A 26,898-nucleotide genomic window follows, 5' to 3' on the forward strand; every position below is an offset into this window, starting at 1 on the left:
TTTAGAAATTGCTTTTTCTCTCCACAATAGATGTGGTATGATTGAAGCAGCTTTGCTGTTTTCTCTTTACAAAGGAAGATGTCATGACCCTTTCCAGTCTTCTCACCACTTAGGCTGCTGCAGCAGCTCAGTGCTCTCGCTGTCACATCCAGCCTGCTTCCACAGCTACACCCTCCCAGTAAGGGCAGCTTTCAGCATCACCCACAGAAACTCTGTGCACCTGAATTACATCTGGAGAAAGTACTCCTTTTAGGGGGGCTCCGGGCTCTTTCCACTTTGATGTAGAGAGGCTATAGCTAAATCCTATTAATGTCATTTGCTGTTTGTCTGGCAGTGGATGTGATGGGAAATCTTTAATGCTTTTATTCTGTCTATTGACATGGGTGTGTTAGTTGATGTTGGAAGCATTTTTAAGGCATGACCACATTCTGCTTAATGCAAAAATCAGAATATAGGTGCTACTTCCATGAAAAATCTAATTCTGGCTAAACACAGGCTAGAATTTTTATTAATAGCAATGAACACTGAATTTCATTCACATTTGAAAAAAATCTTTAGGCTGAAATACCACACTCATGGTCAATGACAGCTCTTAGACGTGGAAAGGAATACAAATAAATGACATTTAAATACCTCTGGTGACATTGTACCTAAAATAGCTCAAGTATTGCAATGTGTTAACCCCACAACCTTTTTCCATTGTATCTGCTGAAATCTAAGAAATATTGATGAAGTTTCATTTAGCACTTTTTAATAAATGCACTATTCCAGAACATGAAGGATTAGTACTGTAGACAAGAAGCCTTGTACACTAATCAAAACTTCTTAAAGTCATTAAAATTGCTGACTTTCTACTGCCTACAGTGGATAGCGGATTCTTGACGTGCACAGCAAGTCCTGAAAACTTCTCCAGCAACACAATTTACAGCCTATCTAGACAACAAAATCATTTGCCACTCTTCCAAAATAAAGCACCACAAGGTGTCGGAAGATTCACTTTCTTAACTGTGCTGAGCACATTAAAGATAAAATGCCTGTAGCCAATATTAGGTGCCCTGAACAACCATTAACAAGTTCACAGGGGGAAAAAAAATTAAGACCTAATGCATTGAAAATGTGAGTCAGTACAAAATATAGAGAGAACCATAGACAGAACTAATAACACTTGAGGCAGTCACTCCATGAGAGCCATTACGGTTTAACTCATATAAGAAAGGAAGACTAGACAGACTGCAATTTTTTAATAAATGCTTATTTCATTATCAACCTTGCTGAAAACAAAATCTCTATTAAATTAATCCCCAAACTGCATAAAGCAATCTGCTTGTCTGCTAATTTTCTCAAGTGATTTCAGTATCTCAGTGGCAAGGTAGACAGCTTAGCTAGATGATAGCACAGACATGCCCAAGGTCATTTCTGCTCTGCTTGTCTCCTAACACCTCAGGAACACCTTGGGATGAATAGCAAGTCCCTGCAAATCAACAGCCTCCTCTGCCTCCTTGCTTGCCTTCAGAAATTTTTGTTTCCCTCTCATCCCTGACTACAACCTGTTCTCTCAACCCTTTCCTCCTGCCTCTTTCCACCTGACACTATCTAAAAGCTAAATAAAAGAAGTAATATGACTGAAAGCTAAATAAAAAAGTAATATAATATTTGCCCTGAATAATCAGATTTACCATTATTTGGAAAGGAGTCCTGCAGTGTTGGATCTCTCATAGAATCCTAGTCTCCCACTTTTCCTCACAGTCTCTGACAAATAGGATAGCTGAAAGAATGCAGAGATGTAGGGGAATAGAATATAGGTAAATAAAAGTAGTATAGAAAGTAATCATATCCCCTGAAGAGTTGCAGCTGGGTTAATTATTAAAGATCAGGAGCAGGCCTGATGTTAACAGGCCACACCTGTAGCCAATCAGAAGAGTGTTATAAAAGAGTGGATATGTTGATTGAGGGGAGCTGGAGTCAGTTGGCTGCTGTGAGGACAAGCAAGAGTCAGTGCCTAGAGGAGGTGCCTACAAGAAACATCAAGGAGGTATGGAACTGTAGCAATGTGGAACCTTTGCAATGTACTGATAATAGAACTCTTGCACTATAATGATAATACAGAGAGACCAGCAAGCTCAGTAACAATGAGCTACTGTGCCATTCTATCATGATCACTGGATCCTGCATGTGCTGGTAGTGGTTAAACAAAGCATGTCATCAACTCTGGTATGTCTTTTGGATCATCCTGTGGGCTACTTTGTAAAGCACTACAAACAAGCATTAAGGTGTAGAGGCTGAAATTAATGGAGATTTTAGGAGCAACAAAAAGTGGACAGGATGAAATAGAAGGAATAGAGGAGTTAAGAATTTGGGAGTGTATTTTTTTCCCCTCCAGATGCTATGTTCATTATAACAGGAAAAGCAAACTAGAAGAGAGTGCAGCTGAGTTAAGGAAACCAACCTTCCTTCCCCCACTCTCTGACTTCACACAAACACTGCAGGGCATAGAGGTTTGAGTGGGACACAAAATTAAATCAGAGCTCAAGGGAGCACCTTGCCTAACCTTTCTCTCTCTTTGCATATACAGATACATATGTATTCACAGAGGGTATGTATCTCCTACCTGGTCACAGACTATGAATACATTCCTTACGTTTTTGGTTCAGCTTTAAACTTTTCCTATTTACTAAAAAACCTGTATTTATAGTCTGCTTAGTAGCAGAACAATAGGGACAATCCAGTCCAGCCCCCAACCTGACCAACACTTTCAATATTTTATTCACACAGTAAAGACAATGAAGACATCTGGCCTAATCAAGAAGGAAAACTGCATCTGACTGTTTTCAATTCTCCTTTTCCATCCCTCAAACTAAAACTATTTCGCTAGTGTCCTCATGCGTCGAACAAAGGGCAGGAAACACATGCAACTGTGAATTGCTTAGTTAGGACCATGCTAATGACTAATGAAAGACTGAAATATTTTAAATGAGTGGCTCACCTCTAAGTTTGTTCTCAACAACAGTGATAGGATCACTTCAAAATAAACCAAAATATATTTACTTTAAAACTCTGTATTAGGGGGAAAAAAGAAACAATGTATGTATGTATGTGGGAATGACAACTTCTCATTTTCTGCATGTCTTCTTTATGATAAAGTATCTTCATTCATAAAGACGGAACTTATATAAAATATACTCACATAAAGAGCAACTGACTTGAAACAGCCAATGGAATTACAATTTCTGTGTAAAAATTAATTCTGAATGGCTACAAGTATAATATCATAACTGTATCATCACTGAACTAAACAAGTTCAATTTGTAGCTACTCATGCATTGTACTGAACTGCTCCACCATCAGATGCTTTAAGTAACACATTCCATAGTACATAATTTATCTTTTTCCTAATAGATAATGTAATATTGAGAGTAATCTTCTGTTCTATGCTAGAAAAAAGGGAAAAAATCATTAGATGTTACAGCACAAATCCCAAAATTACTCTATTTTTAATTAATACAATGAAACACAGCTCTTGCTAGTCCTTTGGGTAAGAGAAGGATGCCACACATGCTATGGACACACAACAACATAGTTTCAATTGATTATTACAAAAAACCCTATAATCACTAAAGAACCACTACTTCATCCTTTGCAGTCATTACAATAATTGATTTTGAATTGAATTTGTTGAGATTTTCAGATTGTTTAGGAAACACCAATAAAGATACAAGGCTAAACAACTATTCACTAAAGAACAACTTCAAACCTGTTTTTAAGGCAAACTAGATTATTGTTAATATATGTAATTAACTATACTAAATTTACTATTTCATGTTTCATATCATACTGGGTGGATATTAAACTATAGTGTTCACATTTCATATGCTATTTTTAACAGAAAAAAAATAATCAAAAAGACTGTAAAGGAAGAAACAATTCTGGCTGTGAAGCAAAACTCCAGGCTTTCAGATGGACAAACAGGGACCATTTTACTTGCTAATAATCCTATAATAATCTCAGTGTTTTCTGTAAAAAAAAAAAAAAAAACAATAGGGTGGGGGAATTAGTAAGAGTTAAAAACCACTGTTTTAAACCAAAACTGTTAAGTTAAACAATCCTCACAAAACAAAAAGAAGACCACACAACCCTCTCCCAGCCCCAAACTCTGGGGGCCTGAATATATGTTGTATTGTAAGATCTGTGTGGGTCCGAGTTGCTCCAAACGAGCTACAGCTGCAAAGTCTTTAGTTGGGCAGCAGCTGTAGCTCGTGAAGGTAACTGAAATAAATAGGGGTGGGTTGAGAGCCCAGGAGGAGCCCCTGAGAAGACAGGAAGGGCTGTGCTGCAGAGAATGGAGAAGAGCCCCAGCAGAGATGCAAGAACAACACTGCAGTGAAGATTACAACACCAAACCAGGGCCAAGCATCAGTGTTACCCAACTCACTTCAAAAGTATGAAAGTATTGAAGGGAATAACTGTTTCCACAATACAGTGGAAAGGAATGCCATAACAGACCACCTGTGTCACCCACAAAATTTTAGAGCATCTCAGTTCAACCCAGTGTCAGGTACTTTGGATTGACCACTATTGAGAGCCTCTAGGCGTATTCTTCATATCTAGCCCACAGAGAAGAGATGCTAATGCCCAACAGAAATATGGCTCCTAAACCCTTGAGGAAGGGAACTTTGCTGATATATTATATGGCTACTCTCTTGATAGACCACCTTACCATTGCAGCAGGGTGCCAACATACCCTGCAGAGAGTTTATGGGTTACTGCACTGAAAGCCTGAATTTCATTTCCTTCTCCATCTGCTCATTAGCCATCTGTATTCAGTGCCCCAGGTATTGCCTTACTAGCTGACTTGGCTTCCCTGAACATCTTAAGGGTTCAGCAAATCTAGAAGTGGCTGATAAGGAGGATGAATAGGATTCCCCTACATGGTACAGCACTCACTGTTTCCAGGAAGCGCACAAAAAAAAAAATCTCCATTGTGAGAGCAGTCAGACACCCAAACATGTTGCCCAGAGAAATGTTTGCATGTTTTTTGCTAGAAATATTTAAGACTCAATTTCACAAAACCCTGACTAAAGAACTCTGAGCCCTGCTTTGAGCAAGAGCCTGGTCCAGACCATCTCTTCAGGTTCCTTCCAACCCAGACTGTTCCCTACTTGTGGACATCTAAGCCAATCTCCTCCAAATGCCAGTTTGTGAGGTTAACTCCAGTTCTACATCTAGTTCCACAACCATGGACATCTGCTCATTCTTGGAAATACTCTGCAGTCTCAGAGAGGTGATGTGAAATAAACACTGCTGTACTTCATTCAGCAGTATTCTGCCCTCCCCTAGCTCCAGTGTTTATGGTGGGTGCAATAGGCAGATTGGGATCCAAATGTTTCAAGGTGAAAGCTTTTAATTTGCAGGATCAAATATTGCCTGGAGGCTGAACAGGAAGTTTTGATAGGCAAACAGTCTCATCTAACATGACAAAACTCTGATTTATGATTGACATTCAAAGCTTTCATTCAACAGAAAAAAATCCACAATGATGAGGATTGGAATACATAAGAAGGAGGCACTTTCCAGAAAGAGGATTGTGTCATTTGGTAATTGGCATTATAAAATGTTGAAGAATACTTGTGGTTTTTTTACTACAGAGACCAGGAAAAGTTTATTGAAACAAAAATCCTAGTATAGCTGTAAGAAATCCATATTTATATTAATGGTGGAAAGCACAATACCGTGAAATCCAATTTTACATTCGGCTTATTCCTTTAAAAATCCCACACAAATTTCATCATTTTCATGAAAATACAGCTGCACAGAAATGCTCTTATTCCTTTCAGCAGGGATTTGGATGCCATTAAGATTTGTTTATCTTCATGTCTTTTTTGATCCTCTCAAATTAAGAGAGAAGACAACATGGGAGAAAAATAAAATAAAATATGATTTTTTAGTATATCAGACTTTCTTGAAAATGCAAATTTCAATCCAGAAAGGCACATTAAGAATGAGTTTCTCTTTCTTGCTACTTGAAAACATGTCATCCAGTATGTTGGTTTCACTGCTTTCCTGATATATGTATCATTTTACTTTGACATGAAGTAATACATTTAAAATATCCCTCAATAAAGCTGTTTTCATGAAGAATAACTAGAAAGTAATCCTTGAAAGTGCTGTTGGAGACGGAAAAGACAACATTGCCAAAAAGTAAAGTTTTGTTCATCTAATTGGTCTGTATATTTCTAGCTACATTATGAAACTCAGTGAAATTCAGTTTTTCTTAGTAGCTTTTAGGTTAAATTTTGATCACCATGGTAAGTCACTAAGTATTTTATTATATGGACACATAATTCAATCCATGCCCTGGAATAATTTCTCACTAAAAAGCTTCCATGACCCCTTGACCAGTTAGAATAAATACCATTTTTATTTTAGAAATACTGCTTATGTACTTTCACCAAATAATTTAAATGCGTTTGATTTTCTAATGTGTTAATGCAAAAATGGTGCAAAAAGCCCCACTGTGTAATATGAGTCATTACTTTCCTGTAATAAACACTCCAATAAACCAGACACAAGTAACCATAGAAACAGGTGCGTATATTCCAGAGCCATGGTCTATAACCTTCCCTGGCCCACAGGCAGTAACACCCAACCAGCAGCATGCTGCAGGCAACTTCCAATTTCTTTTCCTCATGATAATCAGTTTTAATTTCTTTAATTTCCTGTGACTGGAAACAGCAGCAGAGTATTTTATGAGCAACACAATCCCAGTAGCCTGGGAACAGATGTCCTGACGATGGCTGTGGACACTTAGCAAAGCAGCAACAAACACAGGAAAAAGGTGAGACAGAAGAAATCAACTTTTGTGGACACTTGTATTCAAATAAAGGATATGAATACTTTTTATATGAAATAATATTTAAAACTAACAATCACAGCTCCAACACTAAAATATTCCAGTATTAAGTTTTAAAAGAATTTAAAATAGCCTATTATTTGCCAACACAGGATAACATAGAACCTGCACTAACTAGCTTTCCAACAACATTATAGACAGTATAAAATTCCATTTTTTAATATACAAATATATACGTGTATTTTAATATACATCTGTTTTTGAAAAGAACTTGTAACAAGAATAAGTAGTTTTCATCTTATAATTGCAAGGCATAGGGCAAAACAGAAACTCAAATCTTATGACAAATGGTCTTTTTTGTGTTTGCTCTGTGAGCTTTTTATGACCACAGGTAAGTAGTTTTCTATTTTTCCCCCTTCACTCTACTTACTCAAAGCATCCTAAGATTTTCTTAACCTTACCACTTATTCCACTGGTTATGTCCCTACCCTCAAGGTCAAGGCTCTCACTTTTGTTTGTGACTTGGACATCCTGAGATGGAGCTTCCAGCAGAGATCACAATCATATCAGAGCATGTTATTGCTGGATGACAGGAGCCACATATTCTGTTTTACTATCCAACCCTTGAAAAGAACACAACTCCCCTATCCTTAACTCATTCATAAACTATGGGTATACAGCATTTCTAAAGTCACGGAGTAAAATTAATTTCAAAATTTCAATCTTCCATTTTCATTCTGTAATGCAACAGAAACACCCTTGACAAACTTACCAAAAGCTGTTAAGCCAGTTGACAGTGTTTCACCATAATCCTATTAATATTTCCATCACTTATCAGAAAGATTAACAGACTTTCTCCATTCATGTTTGATAAAAATGGCATGTTAATTAAAACTACTGAAAAGCATGCAAAACAGAAACTTGTCATAAAGTGCAGTAAACATCAGATCTGTAACCGATAACTCAAGACAAAGTTATGAATTAGGATGATTATGGAAGAAATTAATTTAAGCATAAATGAGTTTATGCCATAAATGTTAAAAAATAATTTAGCATCACATTGTGTATATACTTTTTGTAGTCCCCACTTTTCCACTGACAATAAATATATGAGTTAGAGAAATTGCTGACTGGGAGATACCTACAGGTGAGGTGTTAGCCTGTGTGCTTTAAGCTTCCCTTTCTATCAATGGGAAAAAAAACCCAGATAAATTATCCTCTGAAAGAGCCTACTTTGGACACAGACAACTAATTTCAGACCATTGCAGTCCCTCAAGTTAGTGCTGATGAATATTATTTTTCTTTTACTATTTTAAGTGAAAAAATCTAGTTTTTGCAAGCTCCATCCTAAATTCTCTCCTCTTGAGGAGACAGACAGAAACTACAGCAACCAAAGAACATATCAGAAAAACAATGAGGAAAATGTTCTCTCTGAATAGGACAAATGCTGCCTGGAAAAACCTGACATGCAGGAAGCCACTGATTTCAGGTAATTAAGTATTTTGTTGGTTTTAGTACTAGATAGCAGCAAACTAAACTGCTCCCATCTATTTGAGACTGTTTTGGTAGCAGAAGAAGCTTAATTACAGTTTCTGTCTGAATTCACCAAAAATGCGGAAAGCTAATGGTGTAACCATCCACTTCTGCCCCTTGCAGGAGTTCTGAAGTCAGTGAAGAGCACACAGTGCTACTGAAATAAGACTCTGACAAATCCACTCACAACTACTTCAGTTAGTACAAAAGTTTTGCTGTAAATGTAATTGATTTAACAATGGGGAAAATGTCAAGGACCATTACTTAAGACTTTTTGCAATCCTATTTGTTAGCTGACATGTGTCACAACTGCACAGTGAAAAATAGGATATTTCTATTAAATTCAGTGCAGTGCTTGTATTGTATAAAAAAACATTCTCATTTTCAGCATTAAGTGTCAAAGAGGCTTTTTTAACAGACAGGAGAAAGAACTCTCACTTTTTTTTTTTTTTTTTTTTTTTTTTTTTTTTACCATGTAACTCTCTTAATGGAGGATAGGATAAACCATGCCTTCTTTTCACAACATGATTTCAGTGTAGGTTCTCTCATACCATCCTGACAGTGATTAGAAGCTGCAAGGGGGATGCAGTCTAATGAAGAAAATTTCATATACCCTAACAGTGTCTATGGAACAAAACTACATGCACTCATCTTTCATTCCCTAAAGGCTGTATTATCATCTGAGATAACTGCTACTTGGTTCCTTTTTGTTACAGTTTTTGGCACATTTTCCTCTTTGATTATTTTATTATACATAATGACACCAGTGCAACTGTGTCTAATATAAGCAATTCACCTGGAATATTTCTCTCTCCCCACACACAAGCTGAAAATAAATACTTCTTATAAATGTAAAAGATACCTTTAAAGTAAGGTATCCTTATCTTGGTCATACCTATATGAGATGACCTTCAGAAGATGCATTACTAAAAAGCATAAGGTAGTTTTTTCATTCTACTGATTAAACGAAATAAAGACCTTCGGTCACAGGTTAGGATGCTCTATTTCTTTGAGAAGTCCAATGCTCATCTAACAACACATCTGTTTTAGGCTTGACAGTTATCCTTCATTTCTTCAATTCCACCCCAGCTCCTTTTTCAAGGGGTGTATAATTTATGAAAATTTCCTTGAATCAGAAAACAGACTGTATTGTCAAGCACATACAGTCATGCTCTTAAGTGACATATGAGTGGGCACATCAGTGTGAACTTTGATTCTGAGAGACCGTAAGACTTGTCAGTTAAGTTCCAGGTTGACTCATGAACTATTTTGACAGACCCAAGGAGTAGTTCCTTCACGGTGCTCTCAGAAGCCTGCCAGTCAATCACTAAGTTATGCTGTAGACATTAACTGCATGTAATTTGGAAAGCACTTTAAATTTTGATGATAAAATGAAAAAGATTGATCTGCTTTCATTTGACAGACAATACTTCCTTAATGCAGCTGATTCTGGCAAAGCTCTTTCTGACCAAGGAGCATGAAACATGACAGGAATCAGAAACAAAGAGTCACCGAACTCTGTTTACATTGTGGGAACTAAAGAGCATGAGAATAAATCTAGGATCAATTGAAGGAAATGGAATTCTGAACTGAAAAGATCATGAAAATACCAATGTCAAATTTAATTCAGTAAGCTTTAACTACATATTTGCAACTACACAACTAGCTTTAACTATTATATTTTTATTACATTTACTATCCCAAGCCATCATTCTTCTATAAAGAATGATTTTTTAAATTTAAAATAGATAATTGTTTAGAATGCAAGCATAAGAATATGTCCTAAGAAACAAACCGACTTGCTCTAATTCTGTCTCTGTCTCACATAAAACTTCACAAGACACTGCAAATTCTTACTGCTTGTACTTATATTTTTAACAATGGAGACAAACATTAGTCAGACTGTCCTAGAACGTTGTTTTAAATGATATTTCAATCAGTAAGAAATTACAGCCTGAATTTAATTTTTCAGATACAAGTTTCAAAGTAAAGACAGATGTATTAATAGCATTGAACAAGTTCACTTGTTCATGACATGTGTCAGTAACTTCATGGGCAGCCCACAGTTTGGATAGATTTTACAAGCACAGCAACAATATACCAGAAGAAAACATAATTAATAAAAGACACAATACCACTGCAAGATTTCACTTTAACTTTTCTACTGGGCTGAGAGAATTTTGGAGGGAGGCATTGGTTTCTTTCGTCATTGAGTTAACACATGGAAAAGGGAAACTTTCTACAAACAAAAGGCTAGCAGTTTGAGAAACTACTTTTCTAAAATGCCCTAGAAACCAAAGGAAGTGTATTTTTCATTTGTCCTCAGAAGGTGTTAATTAGGCATTTTCAAAATCTTCCTAGCTCAGCTATACTTACATTGTTAATAATTGGGACTTAAGTGGATGGTGCCTAACTTCTCCATAAATTAGGTTTCTTGCTGGACTATAATTTTGCATCAATCATGGTCCAAAGTTTTTTTTAGCATTTCAATTCCTCAAGAATTTATGGAAATACTGATTCACTGTAAAGTTCAGTAGAATCATATTGCAATGCATTCATTGATACTATGCTCACTAAAAGATTTGAATTCATATAAACTAGAACATTGCAGTAAAAAATTGTCTTTTATAAAGATGTTTCATATACAAACATCTTTAATAAATGCTAATAGGTTTCTAAACAGTGCCTTATTTACTTCATTTGTCACTATCCTTGGCAGTCCATGGATCAATATGCTTTTGACAAAATTATAATATTAAACTAGTATTTTCCCTAGAAACAATGATCCAAAGAATAAGTCAAATCATTCACTAAAAAAGATTATTCATTAAACAGCATTGAAATAAAAATGGAAAATTTTGATTAAACATTACCAGAAGTAGTTTTTGCATAAGGTTGGTCAAGCATTGGAATTGACTGTTTAAAGAGCTTGTGGAATTTTCATCCTTGGAGTAGTCTGAGATTCATCTGGACAACCCAAGCTAAGGGCAACATTATCTAACTGGACTTGCTTTGGGCAGCAGGTCAGACCAGATGACCTCTGGAGGTCCCTTACTTCTAAGTTATTCTTAGACAATTCCCCAAATGGCGCCAAAGAAGGCACTTCATTTCAGTGTAATTATATTTACAGATGAATGCTACAAGACACTAAGTTTTAAGCAAATTCTCAATTGTTAAAATAACAATATATGCAGACATTTTCTACTTAAACTCTCTTTGCATATCAGTGCTTATATATTCTATATTACTGTATTTTTATCTAATAAATGAAGAGCAAAATGTCAGTGCACAAAAGAAATTATCCATGTCATTATCGATACATTTATAACATGAATTGAGGCAACGGGACCAACTCCAGACATCTATGAATTCTGTGTGCCCAGACTCATCATACATACTTCAAAGACAAGCTCATCATACAACAGAGACAAGTTCCTCCTGTGCAGAGCAGTTAAGGCCTCCAAGTCTGTCTAGTTTAGAGAACAGGAAGCTGAGGCAAAACCTTGTTGCTCTCTACAGCTTCCTGAAGGGAGGAAGTGGAGAATGAGGTGCTGATTTCTTTGTGACAGGATGTATGGAAATGGTTCAAAGCTGTGTCACGGAAGGTTCAGACTGGTAATTAGGAAGCATTTCATAAAGAGGGTGGTTAAACACTGGGACAGACTTCCTGGAGAGATGGTTGACGCCCAAACCCTGTGCTTTAGAGGCATTTGGACAGTGTACTTAGCAAAATACTACAAGTTTTGGTCAGCCCTGAATTGGTCAGGCAGTAGGACTAGATTATGATTGTAGTTCCCTTCCAATGGTCCCTTCAAACTAGTCTAGTCTAGTCTAGTCTAGTCTATCACAGAATCAGCTGAGTTGGAAGGGAACCATAATGATCACTGAGTCCAGTTCCCAGCCCTGTCACACCATGTGCCTGAGAACACTGTCCACATTCCTCTTGAACTCTGTCAAGCTGGTGCTGGTGACTACTTCTCTGGGGAGCCTGTTCCAGTGCCCAAACACCCTCTGGATGATAATATCCAACCCAAGCCACCCCTGACACAACTTCAGGCCATTCCCTCAGGTCTGTCACTGGTCACCAGAAAGAAGACATCAGTGTCTGCCCCTTCTCTTCCTTTCATGAAGAAGTTGTAGACTGCAATGGGATCTCCCCTCTGTCTCCTCTTCTCCAGGCTGAACAGATCAAGTACCCTCAGCCACTCTGCATAACTCTGCCCTCAAGGCCCTTCATCATCTTTGTTGCACTCCTTCGGACACTCTCTGATAGTTTAATATCTTTCTTACAATGTAGCACTCAAAACTGCTGATTCATATTCAGCTTTCTGTAGACCAGGACACCCAGGTCCCCAGCATCTCATTCCAAGTCCCTACTGTACATCCAGGGTTGGCCCATCCCAGGTGCAGACTCCAGCACTTTCCCTTGCTGAATTTCATATGGGTTGTGATTGCCCAGCCCCCGATTTAGTTGAGGCCTCTCTGCAGGCCCTCCCTGCCCTCAAGGGAGACAACAGCTCCTCCCAGTTGTGTAGTGTCTGCGAACTTGCTCAGTATCTCTTCCAGTCTTGTGTCCACATCAGGTCAACAAAGAATGAAAGATGTTGAAGACCACAGAGCTGAGGAATCCTGTGGAACCCCACTAGTCATAGGTCACCTGTCTGATGTCACCCCATTTATTATAACCCTGTGTGACCAACTAATGAGCCAGATGTTCACCCACCACATGATCTGTTTGTCCAGTTGTGTGCTGGACATTTTGTCCAGAGGAATCCCGTGAGAGACAGGATTTACTGAAATCGAAAAAGATTACATCCACTGGCTTCCTTTGATCAGCTAGCTGGGTTACATTCTCATAAAAGGAAATCAGATTTCATAAGCAGGACTTTCCCCTCACTAAGCTGTGCTGACATTGTCTTTCAGGTGTTTTTCAATACCTCTGTCATGGTTTGAGCCTGGCACAGAGCCAGTGCCCCCCATGAAAATGCCTCACCCTGGTGTCTGCTGTGAGATGTGACCAGGAATAAGCAAAACAGGCTCTAACTTAAACATAAAGGACACTTTATTACTTAAACTACAGGAAAATAGGGAAAGACCATAAGGAAAAAGAAGAAAAGAATTGAAAACCTTACAAAAAAAACCACTTTCCTCCTCCCCACTCCCTGACTTTCTCAATCCAATACATTCTCCCAAAACACCCGGTACGACACTTTAGTATACTCAAACATCAGTTCATGAAGAGGAAAGGAGTCCTTCTCGTTCCATAGGCTTCTCCTGGAAACACACTGAAACCTCGTGTGCTTCTCTGTCACTTCGGCACTGCCCGGAAAAAAAAAGTCCTTCTGCCGCTTGTAACATCGTCCTTCCATGCCCAGTGCTCTCACCACTGAGACATGGACCAGAGCTGCTTTTAGGGTTGTCTTTCAAGGATGCCTTGTCTCACTCCAAAAAGGCACAGTCTCTGCTTTTGGGACATCTGTCCCCCCCATATTTTTCCAACCCCCTGGGGCCGGGGGGTCCTCACGAAGAACCTTCCTGGTTTTGAGGCACTGCCTCCCCCTAAATGCAGTCTGTGTCACAGGAACAACTGAGTCCATAGCCACGAGAAAAGTCCAGCCAAAAGGCCACTCCAAATCATCTCTCCCCATCCAATCATCTCCACATCTCATCTCTTATCTCCCTTCTTATTCAGCTTCGAGGAGGATTAGCATTTTTGCAAGGCCCCAATCATGCAAGAAAGGGTTAAAAGTTTTCAGTCTCTGTCGGTCCGGAGCGACTCCCACGCACGCTGCCCACACGCTGCCGCTCCGGCCGGGCACTCTCCCTCCTTCTCCTCCTGGCTGGCTGCTCTCCTGGGGGGGGGGGGGGGGGGGGCTGGCTGCCCGAGGGCTGACTCTCTGGGATCTTCCACCCTTCCATCCTCGAAGCCCCCCGAAGCCCCCTCAACCCCATCTCTGTCCAGGCCCCGGGCCTACCGCATGGCCGGCCCCTCCCCCGCCCAGCAGCAGCGGGCTGGGCGGGGGAAGAGATCTGACCTCTTCGCCCGACGATGTCCCAAAGAGAGAGTTCCAAGGGCAGTGCCCTGCTTTTAACCCCTGTGTATTCTCGGAGGTGTGTCCAAACCCCACTGGCCACACCGGACGCCAGTCTCAAACCCAAAACCTTCATTGGTTTGACCACAGCTTCCCAGAATTCCCACTCCTTCCTGGTCAAACCACGACAACCTCCCAGAATATTCTTCTCCATAACTTTACCGGACACTCAAGTAAGCCTGAAAGGCATGTAGTTTCTGGGATGCTCCTTCTTGCCCTTGTTGAAAGTCAGGACAACATTTGCCAGCTTCCAGTCAGCTGGGACATCTCCAGATTCCCAAGACCATTCAAAAATCATCGTGAGAGGTTTTTTGGTGACATCAGCAGATCTTTGAGGATTCTTTGCTATATCCCATCAGGCTTCATAGATTTGTAGGGATCCAGCTGGAGCAATAGATCCTGAACATTTTCAGGGACAACTGGGAGATGATAATTCTGATAGTCATGGTCTCCACTTCAGAGGCTGAGATCCCTTGGTCCATCATCCATGTTGAACACAGAGGCAAAGAATGTGTTAAACACCTCTGCCTCGTCCATGTCCCTGTTTGTGAGGTGACCATTCTCATCCTGTTAAAGGCTGATGTTATCCTTACACTTCCTATTGCCATTAATATACTTGAAAAAACTCTTTTTATTGTCCCCACAGTTCTGGCAGGTTTAACTCCTGATCTTTGGCACATTAATTTTCTCCCAACAGTGACAAGCAGTATCTTCACATCTTCCCATGTTGCCTGACCTTGCTTCCACTCATCATACATCTTTCTTTTCTTTTGCTTTATTTCCAAGAGAAGACTTTGTTCAGCCAAGTCTGCTTGACTTCTGACATTTGGGAATTGCCTGGTCCTGTTTCATGAGGACATGATGTTTAAAAAGTGACCAGAACAGATGCACCCCAGCACCTGAAAAAAACATTTTCCCTGGGGACCTCACTTACTAATTCCCTGAACAGCCTAAAGTCTGCTCTTCTCATGTCCAGAGATGAGGTCTTGCTGTCGTGCTTCCTTTTGTCAACAGAGATTTCAAACTCTTGCTGAGACAGCTGCTGATCTCCACTTCATTCATCAGATCGATTCTGCTGACAAGCAGTAGATCAAGGAGAGCATCCTTTTGAGTCAGCTCTCTTACAACCTGTTCCATAAAGTTGTCATCCAGGTTTTTTAAGAAGGTTGTACCAGCTGTGTGACGCTCCCAGGTAATTTCTGGCAAGTTAAAGTCCCTCATAAGGACAATAGCAATCCTTAATATTCTTTTCTCACAAACCCACAAATTTAAACAACCCAGAAAAGACACCAGGCTATGCAGCAGCATATCTTTCATAGACCCTAGGTGTTCACTGTGAGTGAAATTGGTATTTGCATATTCAAAAGATCAGAAATCAAGGTTTGTACAAAAGTCACACTGTTGGCCACTGCTCTCTCTGCATTAATATCTACATTTCCTTTTTTTCTGCAAAGGCTGTTCGGGTTGTAATAGGAACTTTTTATTCCCACACTGTTCAAATGTTCACAATGGTCACTAATTCCCTATGCATAATCCTGTGTCCACGTCTTCACTTTCTTCATGGACATCTCTGAACAAGAGAGCTCAGGCAGCAGCAAGAAACAGCACTTCACAAAGGATTACTCTGGCTTTATACAATCCATGATGACTTTCTCAGAATCATCTTATTTCAGTAACTTTCTAAATATTAATACTGACAATTAAACTTTTACTACTTATATTCATTAAGTATGATGATACAATAGCTCAGTTTTTCTTAGTTTGCTATCTGCAAACTCAGAAAAAATTAAGATCTTAAGTACAGATATCTCTGGAGTCACCAGACATTTAAGGAGTTAAAGGCAACGATAACATAATACACGTTATCGATTATGTGCAGTAGTGCCATAATTGCATTGACAGTAAGGTATGCAAGTGGATTTTATACATGAAAGCCAAATTTGTATCTTTTTGCAGAAGACTATAAACAATCAATGAAATAATGGTACCAAATAATGATTACTAAAATATTCTGCAATTTTGCAGCCTCCAATCCACTTATACAAATTAGCCCAACAACACCAGCAGTCATATGACAAGAGAAGTATTTTGTTTATCAACAAGGTAAAAAAAATTCAAACCAAGATAACTTTATCAACTAACTCACAATAAGACTCCTGTTCTTATTTAGGTAAACATACAACAACACATCCAGCCACATGAAACAAAAATCAAAATTCTAAGTCCATATATGGACCAACAAACATTTACAAAATATTCTTACTAATGTGTATGTAGCTTATTTTTCCTTTAATTCTTTCTACTAATAAAATGAAACTATCTGTTTTCTTGATAGGAAACCTTTACTATGAATGCTTGCATTACATTTTGAGGGAATTAAATATGCAGTAAAGCCACATCTTTATCCATCTGTCTTTTCAGTTTATACGCCATCGTGTTGCCTGCAGTTAAAAACAATCATAGCAAGAAGAGCTGGCAAGTTAAAAAACAAATACCAAATGTCATTAGCATACATTCAGATCACTGGAAGCACACAGAGAATACTGTTTAAATGCTTACCTTAACTATCCCACGGATATGCATTTTTGCTATCATCTCTGCAGTGTAAAGAAACATCAACAGAGTATCAAGAGCAAATGTCACATACTGGAGAGGCGGATAATGCTCGAAGGTTTTTGGAGTGTTCATACACACAGAAATAACACTGATGATGGCACAAATTCGTAGTAAAGAGTGCACCCACTGAAGAAAAAAATAAACAAAACCCAAACAGGAGACATTACAAGATTGCTTTGATGTTCAAAAAACCCTCAAATATTTAGTTTCCATATCTTATCCTGGAAGTCTTTTGTAAACCTACGTCTGTGTCCTTTTACATCACAATCCACATATGGTCTTCAACCAAAAAGAAACACTTCTAAATTACTTATACATATATAGACATGTATATACTTTTATTAGTTAGTGAGGTTGTATAACTCAGAAAACATGGATTAAGAGCCAAGAAACTGAGAATAAGGATTTTATCATTTCTACTTTGTGGCACTTGTAATTCAATTTCCTTTCAAATGACAATCCATCAAATTTATGGGTAGACAATAGGTAGAATTAGTTGAAATTGGGAGGATGGATTAAATAAAATATTGGTGGAAAATTTTAGTTCAACCCTTAAGAAGAAATTATTTTTAAATCTGTTCACAACTCAGAAAAAATAAATGAGAGTCACAGGACTCAAAGCATCCTTCTGATTATGAAAATAACAAATATAAAAAGAATATAAAAGAGACTATGTCACAAACAGCTACTTCTTTCAGGATTCACTTTTGTTCCAATCAAGTTTTGTTGCTATAGGAGAACAATTCATTTCTATTACTAATTAGGACTCAGTCCCACTCCTCATTGCCGGTCAGAGAGGGACACGTAACTAAAAAGCAGAATGTATCAATATGGAAGTTTAGGGTTGGATTTTTTCCTTTTAAATCAAAATATAACTGAAACATCTTGAAGTCAGGTAAGTATAATGAATCATAGTTAGTAAGGTCATACCTATTGTAACAAAAAGGAAGAGATACTTCAGCAAGAAAAAAATCTTTAAACAAAAAAAACCTGAAGAATATTTATCAAAATTTTTCATCTGGGGAAAAATTCTAGACTCATTTACAGTGTACCTCAGAGCTTCTGATATCAAAAAGACAGCTACCTAATTTAATATTCACTGTTCACTCACTTAAATGTAATGATATCTGACATGAATTGAATAGTTCTATCATTTGCATACTCTGGGCTCAGATTAATCATTTAGAAGCAGAATGCACCTTATGAATGATCTCCAACATCCCTTTAACATCCCCTTTGTTTGGAACCTTGTTTCAACTGAAACAATTAACATAAGTATTAAAGTGTGGCTGATACAAAACTTGTTCTCTAACACAGTAAAGTGCCAGCATTACAAACACTAAGCAATATACAAGTAGTTCATCAGCATGACAAAAAATTATTCCATGAGAACTTCGTGCATTGTGTGATGAGAAATGTAGGTAAATACCCGTCATATATTTATCTGCAATGACATTTTGAGTTTATTACAGCAGCCAATACAAACATTCTACTTAAATAACTGACAACACCCATATATTAATTCATACTACATAGTTTTAGGTGTTAAAACTCAGCAGCAAAGCTGAAGAGATCTGGCATCCTTGCTACAAATGAGATGATGGTTTTCTTAAACGAATGCAATGATAACAAATGGTATTATTTCAGAATATTTTACTTCCTGCTTTTAAAAAGTAAAAAATTATACAGTAAGAGAAATGTGAAAATGTCTTCTCTGCAAAAATGGAAATGATTCAAAATATTGGAATCCCGAATCCATGCTCACTCCGGAAAAAATAATTCATTCATAACAAATATATTTACATGGTAAAGACATTTTCTTAATACTGTACAGTCTATTAATAACTCCACTCCTAAGATTTTCCCCAGTTTCAAGTTGCCAGACACTTTTACACCTCTTTTTTTCTCAAGGCAGGTTTTAGGTTAAATGGTATGAGAAAAATGAGAGCTGTACTTCAAAATAAACAACCAAAATAACAACAATTTTATATTCATAAGTGTTTTAAAAGGAGATTTGAAAATCAAAAGTGCTTATTGATAGCTACTACTTGAGCAACAAAATCCTCCTTTTAATATCATTTTCAAAAGATAATTTTTTTTGAACTTGTAATTTCAATGAACATGTTAGAAACCAGAGACCTTGAAAGGATGGCTGTTTTAAAAAAATCAATCAGATGAACTGGTTGGAAAATACTGCTCGATCATCCCATAATTTTGGAATAGCCAAAAGAAACTATTTTGTTTAGTCTTTGATGTTTTTCAAAAATTTAACTGGTACATGAGCAACTATAGTTCAAAAACTTTTTTCTGACTAATATCTAATTCAGAATTTTTGTGAAAGTCATATTTCAACAATTCAACTTACATTTCACTGAAAATTAGTAATTACAGAAGGAGATACCTACTGGTTTGTTAATCCATAGAATATCTGCATTGTCTGACAAAGATTCATCAGGACCAAAATCTGTAACTGGCTGGGCTTCCACCCTTGAACTCTGTTTCCTTTTTAGCATCCTGAAGTTAACTTCTCTTATCTATAATCATGAAACCTCCTTGGTGAAAGAAAGACAGAAAACATTAATTCATTTCAGCAGTTTTACAAAGCATTTTAAACTGTTTTATAAATAACCTAATGCATTTTGTTTTCATGCACACTTCTTTTGTACTTAGTAACAGGATATTGATTTTATTAAATATAAATCACTGACATGATACTCGTTAGTTTACCAAAAAATTACACAAACATATGCAACACAAACAATTGTCAGAAATTTAGCAATGCTGACAGAGAATTTGTTCTGAAAATATGCAAAGAATTCTATTGCTGTGAACTTCAACACAGAGAAAACATTGGATGAATTTGACCCGGAGCCATTTAATTAAATGGTGACATTTCCATTTATTACACTAGGCTAAGATAAATCCCAACATGCCAAAGGCAAACAGGCAATGTTAAGCAGCCAAGAGATGTTGATGTTATTTACTGAAATCAGAAGAGCCTTTTTGCTACTAACATTATTTTTCTAATAAGTATTTTCTAAAGTATTTTTCTAATACTTTTTTTGATGTTAACAATTATCTATCCAACAGCCAGAAAGTTGTCTCTCTGTGATGAAAACGTGTTGTTTCCACAAGGTCAGGCTGCGTCTGGACATTCCTGCATGGGTGGCACTGACTGAGCCTTCTGTATGCTCAGCCATGTGAGCCACAGCTAAGGGACACGCCATGAGAGCTGTAAGGTTGATTTAGAGCTTAGTATTGACTTTCCCACAGACACAGTTCATGGATCCCAGAGTCTAAGCAAATCCAAGCAGATGAGGAAGATACACTCTCCCGAAAAGTAACTGTCTGCCCTTGAAATACAATTCTATTGTTCATGAATTACAATAGAGACTTTTTTTTTTTGTTTTCCAGCAAAGTAGGGGGAGGAAGAAAGCAAGATCTTGGGGCCTTTCTGGACCTTTACTTTGGACCAACTGTGGTGACACTGCCCTGTGACAACCAAAAGTTTGTCAAAACTAGTTTAAGATAGTTTGGAGAATAGTTTGAATTCAAAGAAACCTTTAAAGATAATCTAACCTTTAAAGATAATCTCCCCTGCCATGGGCAGGGACATCTTTCACTAGACTAGATCAGGTTGCTGAAAGCCCTGTCCACTTTTCAGTGATAGGGCTACCACAACTTCTCTGAACAGCCTGTTTGTACATCTCACCACTTGCATTGTAAAGAATTTTTTCCTTATGTCTATTCTGAATCTTCCCTTTTCCAGTTTAACTCTGTTGCTCCCTCGTCCTGTCACTACAAGCCCTGGTAATTACAGCCACAGGTGTCACAATGACACATTCTCTAACATGAATGCAGGAAACACTGTGCTCGATTTAGCCGGAGGCAGTAGTGGGCTCAGGACTGCACAAGTGCCCATGGGCTTGGTCTCAGCTGGCCTTTTCAATCCCATGGGCTGCTGCTTCATGTCCAAAAATTATGCTTGCATCCTTTTCTGTCTCTTCTTTTCAGCTGTTATGGTAAATGTAAACCCTTAATCTTATTCCAATTTCCTTAAAGTCTACCTCTGCTCTGTATTCTCTTTCAAATTCAAGAGGTCGGTTCCTGTCTCTGTGAAACCAAGCCTGAACCACTGGTCTTTGTACAAAGCACACAGTAACAGGGCTGAGGTCCTGTACTGATGTTCCCAGCTGGAGGAGCTGACATAATGCAAAAACTGATTTTTAAAAACAAACAGAAATAAACTAAAGGCACAAAATAAGTGACAATTTCTGACACCTATATTCATTTCAAATGGCAATTCACAGCAATCTTAGCATAAGTAAAACTGGTAAGCTTTCACTAAACACATGCAAATACTGTAAAATTAATATTATATATTAATAACCCTTCTCTAACAAATGAAGAATGAAATAATAATCACAGAGGTTGCATGCTCTCTCCATGTATATGCTCAAACTTCATGTTCTACTTTTGTTTTGTAACTGAATTCACTACTTCCTCCTCTTTAGCATTTTTTTTCCATTTTCTCCTATTTATTTCCCAGTGTAATGGACTGACCTTTTTTCTCTACTTAGACCAATGCACAACCAGAAATGCTTCAAGTCTCAGAGCTGCTGGTGTGCTTTTTGAGGGCATGACACCTTCAAAAGGCTACATTTAGCATAGTAATAAGAAGTTACTGCAATGCCTTGGGAGCTGCATTTCCCAAAACCTTAGGGGGAAAAAACACTGCCTAAAATGTTTCTTACAAATATGTTCCTTGGAAATTGTTACTCAAAAGCTAAATAAAGAATAATAATTTTATGTTTATTATTTCTGGTAATGGTCATTACCAGGCTCTAGTAAGCTTTTAAGAAAAGAGGTAGCAGTAAACAGAGAATTAATAAGATAAGTGCAATCAATAATTATGAGAAAAGGTTCAGGATATGAAAAACTGACTTTTGTATAGCCACTTACAGATTTACTTTTTTTACATAAATGATGGTCTAAATAACAAGCTATGTCTATTTATGTAAAAAAAGCAAATAATTATCAACAGTCTATTAGAAAGACTATGTTGTTTTTATGCTTTTCTCAGTATTGCTTATTTATATATTTGATGTGTAGGAAGATTAGCCATACCCTTCTAATAAAATTCCCACTTATCCTTTTACCCAGTGCCTCTTTGTTTGTTCAAGTAATTTTTAACTGGTCCAGGCACAGAAAATAACATGAACTTTAGATGTTCATAATAAATGTCCATTATGTATTCAGTTCACGTACTAAAATCACAGAAATCACAGAATATTCTGAGTTGGAAGGGACCCAGAAGGATCATCAAGTCCAACTCTTAAGTGAATGGCACATATGGATATCAAACCCACAGCTTTGGCATTACTAGCACCATGCTCTGACCAACTCAGCTAATCAGTGTTGTGACTAAAGAGATTAGAATTCTTATTTTTAAGAGGCAGACTTGAATAAACAAATCTCCACGTATATAAAACCAAATGGAAGGGAGGAAATGTTATGGAATAAAAGAATCAGCTTGCTTACTTCTCTACTTGAAATGACCAGAAATGCACACAAAAATTCAGAATGAAGATAACAGATGAATAATATTTTGTAAATGGTCTTTAGCAAGATTATTCAAACTAGAGCATAGTTGCTTTCAAGCTTTTATGCAACTGTTTTTGCTGTTCTCATTACTTTTAGTTTACCAGGGAACACACACTTTTCCATGTGCTGCAGTTTTGGAACTCTGCCATGTCTGTAAAGAATTTTAACCCTTGGACTGCTAATCCCTTTTTCACTTGTTTCTTCAGGGAGGAACCAGCTGAAGGATGGAGAGAAGGGAAGCTGTGCATGAACTCCTTCCAGCATGCGACACGCAGCGAGCAGTGCACCAAGCTGTGCCAATGGGGAGGATGTGGCCCTCCCTAACCCTGGTACAAATCCACCCCTGCAGTTCCTGCATTGATTCCGACATACGTCATTAGGTCTTTCTTTGATCACAACCTGTTATTAATGTGAAAGGCTAAACACATTCCCTAGGATGTATTTCTAGCTGCAGTGTTTTTAAGACATACTGGGTGCAGGGCGAAGACAGGCTCTTAAGACAGGAAAATATCATGGAGTTTTGGGGCTACAACCACTTCACATTTCTTTGCAGTACCTTCTTTATAGCAGCAATGAAAATTCACATTGCAGGTGTCAACCTTTTCAGTGTTTTAAATTTCTCCTCTATTTTTAGAAGAAAAGAAATAAAACTAAACAGAAAATTACTCGCTCTCTGAGCTTCTCAGATCCATGAAGGTAGCCTTGTTCTCTTCCTTTCTATCTCTGAACTTGCAGGTATGTTTTGCAACCTCTACACTTTCTAAACCACCCCCACCCACTAAATCTGCAGCTTCTGATGAAATGAAAGTATGCCAGGACAATGGTTGGGGTGAACATAAGACCCACTGTGCACATGGGAAAAAAAAAAAAGTTAGAAGAAGATATGACCCAGTTTGCAATATTCCCACTAAGTGCAAGATACTCCTTCTGATGGAAATATGCAGTTCCTAAAAAAATCAAAAGACAAATTTTAAAAAGTAGCTGATCCTCCACAACATCAAAAGCTGAGAAATCTGAGTCTTGCTTATAAAGCAAGCTCACTGTATATAGCATAATCTGCTCAAAAGATCTCTATCACAAAGTCAGGAAAACATGCTTATAAAGGCTCTGGCTGATAAAGCAAGCAGCTGAAATATTACTTCACAGAAATATCAACAGGAAAACAAAGCAGATATTCCTACAACTTACAGAGAATTCAAAAATCAGACAAATCCTTGGAATCAGCTATGCCTGGCTTTCAACATACTTTTTTCTCACTGCCTACTGACTTTGTCACCTAAGATCATGTGAGCACGGCCTGAAGGTCCTCCCAAGGCAGGTCACCTACAAGCATTCTCTTCAATTTTCTCTTTGAAAATGTCAACTCTGCTTCCACCTTCTCCCAGAGCAGGGACACAGAGAGTGGCACACACTTCAAGACAATAATTACAAATAAGAGAGCAGAAATGGGCAACAGGAAGATGATGTGAACACCCATACACACAGCACGATGACAAAACCCCATTTCCATATTATACATTAAAAAAGCTTTAAAGTGCAGGCTACCTTAAAGAAATTGATTGCTCTTAACTTCAGTATGCATTACATGGTTATAGGAAAAATGTAAGTTCCCATTCTTTCATCACAGCCTTCTCCTTTCCTTCTTTGCAAATTGACACTGTTTCTCTATTGCCTGCTCCCTGCATCCACTGCTTCTTCCATCCCTGATTTTGGGTATGGGTACAGTTAAATGGCATTCAACATTTGTTTTCATGTAGCAAAAATCTGAAGTGAGCAAGCTGCATATACAACAGTACAGATATATTTATTTCTGAAGGGTAAAGACTATTCCAGTAGATACAATCACACGGCACATGACACCACAGATGCTATTAACTTACAAGCAATTTCAAGTAAGAGCTTATTTCAGTACTTTTTCTCTGTGTGGTATCATTATTGTATCTGATTAAATGTTCTGAAAGATGTCTTTGTTATTTAAGCATGATATACCACTAATAACTGAACAAACAAGGATTTATTAAAAACAAAGCTGTTTCCTCACAAAGAAGGCACACTGAAGGAAATATTCTAAAAATAGTTACATTCAAATTTTCAAATCATTTGGATACATGTAGGAAAGAATGACTGATGGTGTCTTGTACTTACTAACAGGATCCCAGACCAAAAATACAAGGACTGAGGTTCAAAACTGAGAAAAGTTTAAAAATTGCTTGAGGCTGCCTGCCAATGTAAGAACATCTAGTCTGAAAACAGGCAGGTGTTCAGACTTCAGCTTTTTGCTTGCAATGCACTTCCTGTGTTTTGCCTTATTATCAGCTAAGGACAGTGCTCTTACAATATTTATTTCTTACACATAAATTCTTCCTCTCAGATGTCGCCAAAATAATACCCAGCAAGCAGAATCAAATCTCTCATTGCATACAAAGGCAGATCTCTTGTGAGTCTACTGCTACTGTCACATAATGTTGTTCTCTTTACTTTAACCCTTCTAACATCTGCAATATACAATTTTGAAGAAATTACACACACACGTACATGATGCAGTGATGCAGCCGCAAAGAGAACTTTTTAATTTGAAATAGAATTGCTTAGTTTTTCCACATTTTTTTAATTAAGAGATTTGGTTGAGTAAAAAAAAAAAAAAGCCAGAACAACTGAAGATGATTTATTAAATGATGCTTATATCACATTCCACTTCTTTTACATACAAAGAGTACGTACCTAGAGTTCCAAGTACACCAAAATGACCTTTGTAGTAAAGAACAAGTACACTCTCACATTTCAAAGTCCCAACTCCCCATGTATCCCAAAGTTGGAACACATCCAAGCATGAAGCAGCTATTTCCCTGTACAAGTAGCCAGCTTTTGCTTTTCAGTGGAAACCAAGACTGGTGAGCAACCTCCACCTACCCTTAACAGGCTGGTTGTTGGCATGACTGGATAGCACGATGGCTTTCCAAGTTCTACAATTAAACTGTCAGAATGGCTGATAAAATGCTGAAGCGTTATGATGGCCACTGAATGAACAGTAATCATATAAAATATAAAATACATAGAAAACACCAATGGTTATGTATTTCCTTCCCAAATACATCTGCAGAGTTTAACAGCTGGTTTACTCTGAAAGTTCACTTGGACTGTGAGCCACCTCCCCACCATTTGCTGACCTAAGATCAGTCAACTGCAATGTGATTTATAGAAATACACGAGCCCATTGCTGACAAAAAGGCAAATAGCAACAATCTTAGTAAGAACCATGCTGGTTAAAACCAGAGAGCAGTGTTCTGGAATTTTCTTTTGCAGCATAACCCATGTCCAGGTGGAAAATCTGTTTAACCCTTTGTGAACGTAAGGGGACAGGCAGTACCATGTCATTAATTGAGTGGATTCAAGGAGCAACTCATCCTCTCTTTATAATATCCCACATTCAGTAACATGGTCTGAGTACTGTGGATCAACTTTTCAAGGTTTAAAGGAAGGAATTCCTTCCCAGAATGATACATGGATGCAAAGGAGCTTCTCTGTAGGCAGATGGCTGGCAGCATGCCTGCTTAAGTGATTATTTTAATGTTTCTGGGATTTTTTTTGAATCATTAATTACATGCTAGAACCTTGTATATTCATCTTCTCACTATTTAAATACATGAAAATTAAAATAAATGGTGGTTATATATTCTTTTAGATTTGTTACATTTTTTTCTAAAATAATTATTAAAGAAACTGAAATATTCTAGATCATCTTTCCTAGCCAAACTCTTTCTTTTCTATTCTTTAAGAAACTGCCAGCAAAAAAAATCTAATGCCTATATATCTTAAACTTGAAGTCCTGTAAACAGAATTAGGACTTTTTCTTTTCATATCCTCTTATCTTCCCTTTGAAACAAACTAATTGACATGCCCTTGCTGCAGGGCAGTTCCTAGAAGTGGCACCGTAACCTCTGGTACTTTACATACTGAACACAAATGCTTTATTTTGGAGGGAAGAAAGGAAAGAAAGGAAAATTGAGTTCATAGAATCATAAGCCAGTTCAAGTTGGAAGGACCTCAACTCTGCTCTTGTGAGCCTCCATCTAGGTTCTCCAGAGGCTCAGTTCCAGGGCCTGCAACACAAGACATTGATCTATTGGAATTAGTCCAGAAGAGGCCACAAAGACGGGCTGGAGCACCTCTCCTATGAAGATAGGCTCAGAGAGTTGGAGCTATTTG

The 26,898-nt window shown here is 37.7% G+C and overlaps 1 protein-coding gene and 1 long non-coding RNA gene across 4 annotated transcripts in view; one reads left to right on the forward strand and one right to left on the reverse strand.

Moving 5' to 3' along the window:
• The window catches only part of NALCN (sodium leak channel, non-selective), a 239,290-nt gene that overhangs the window by 205,887 nt on the left and 6,505 nt on the right, over window positions 1-26,898 (reverse strand). For all 3 annotated transcript variants that reach the window (XM_074535672.1, XM_074535671.1, XM_074535670.1), the window contains exons 2-3: window positions 19,494-19,640; window positions 17,032-17,214 (exon numbers count right to left, since the gene is read on the reverse strand). In XM_074535672.1, coding sequence (XP_074391773.1) covers window positions 17,032-17,214; window positions 19,494-19,601 — 291 coding nt within the window. In that variant the 5' untranslated portion in view covers window positions 19,602-19,640. The remainder of the gene's footprint in view (window positions 1-17,031; window positions 17,215-19,493; window positions 19,641-26,898) is intronic.
• LOC141728238 (uncharacterized) lies at window positions 1,956-26,343 on the forward strand. Its single transcript, XR_012579104.1, has 3 exons — window positions 1,956-2,032; window positions 8,287-8,336; window positions 22,899-26,343. It is a non-coding gene; the product is annotated as an uncharacterized LOC141728238 (long non-coding RNA).

Source organism: Zonotrichia albicollis, chromosome 2, assembly GCF_047830755.1.
Source record: "Zonotrichia albicollis isolate bZonAlb1 chromosome 2, bZonAlb1.hap1, whole genome shotgun sequence".
NCBI lineage: Eukaryota > Metazoa > Chordata > Aves > Passeriformes > Passerellidae > Zonotrichia > Zonotrichia albicollis.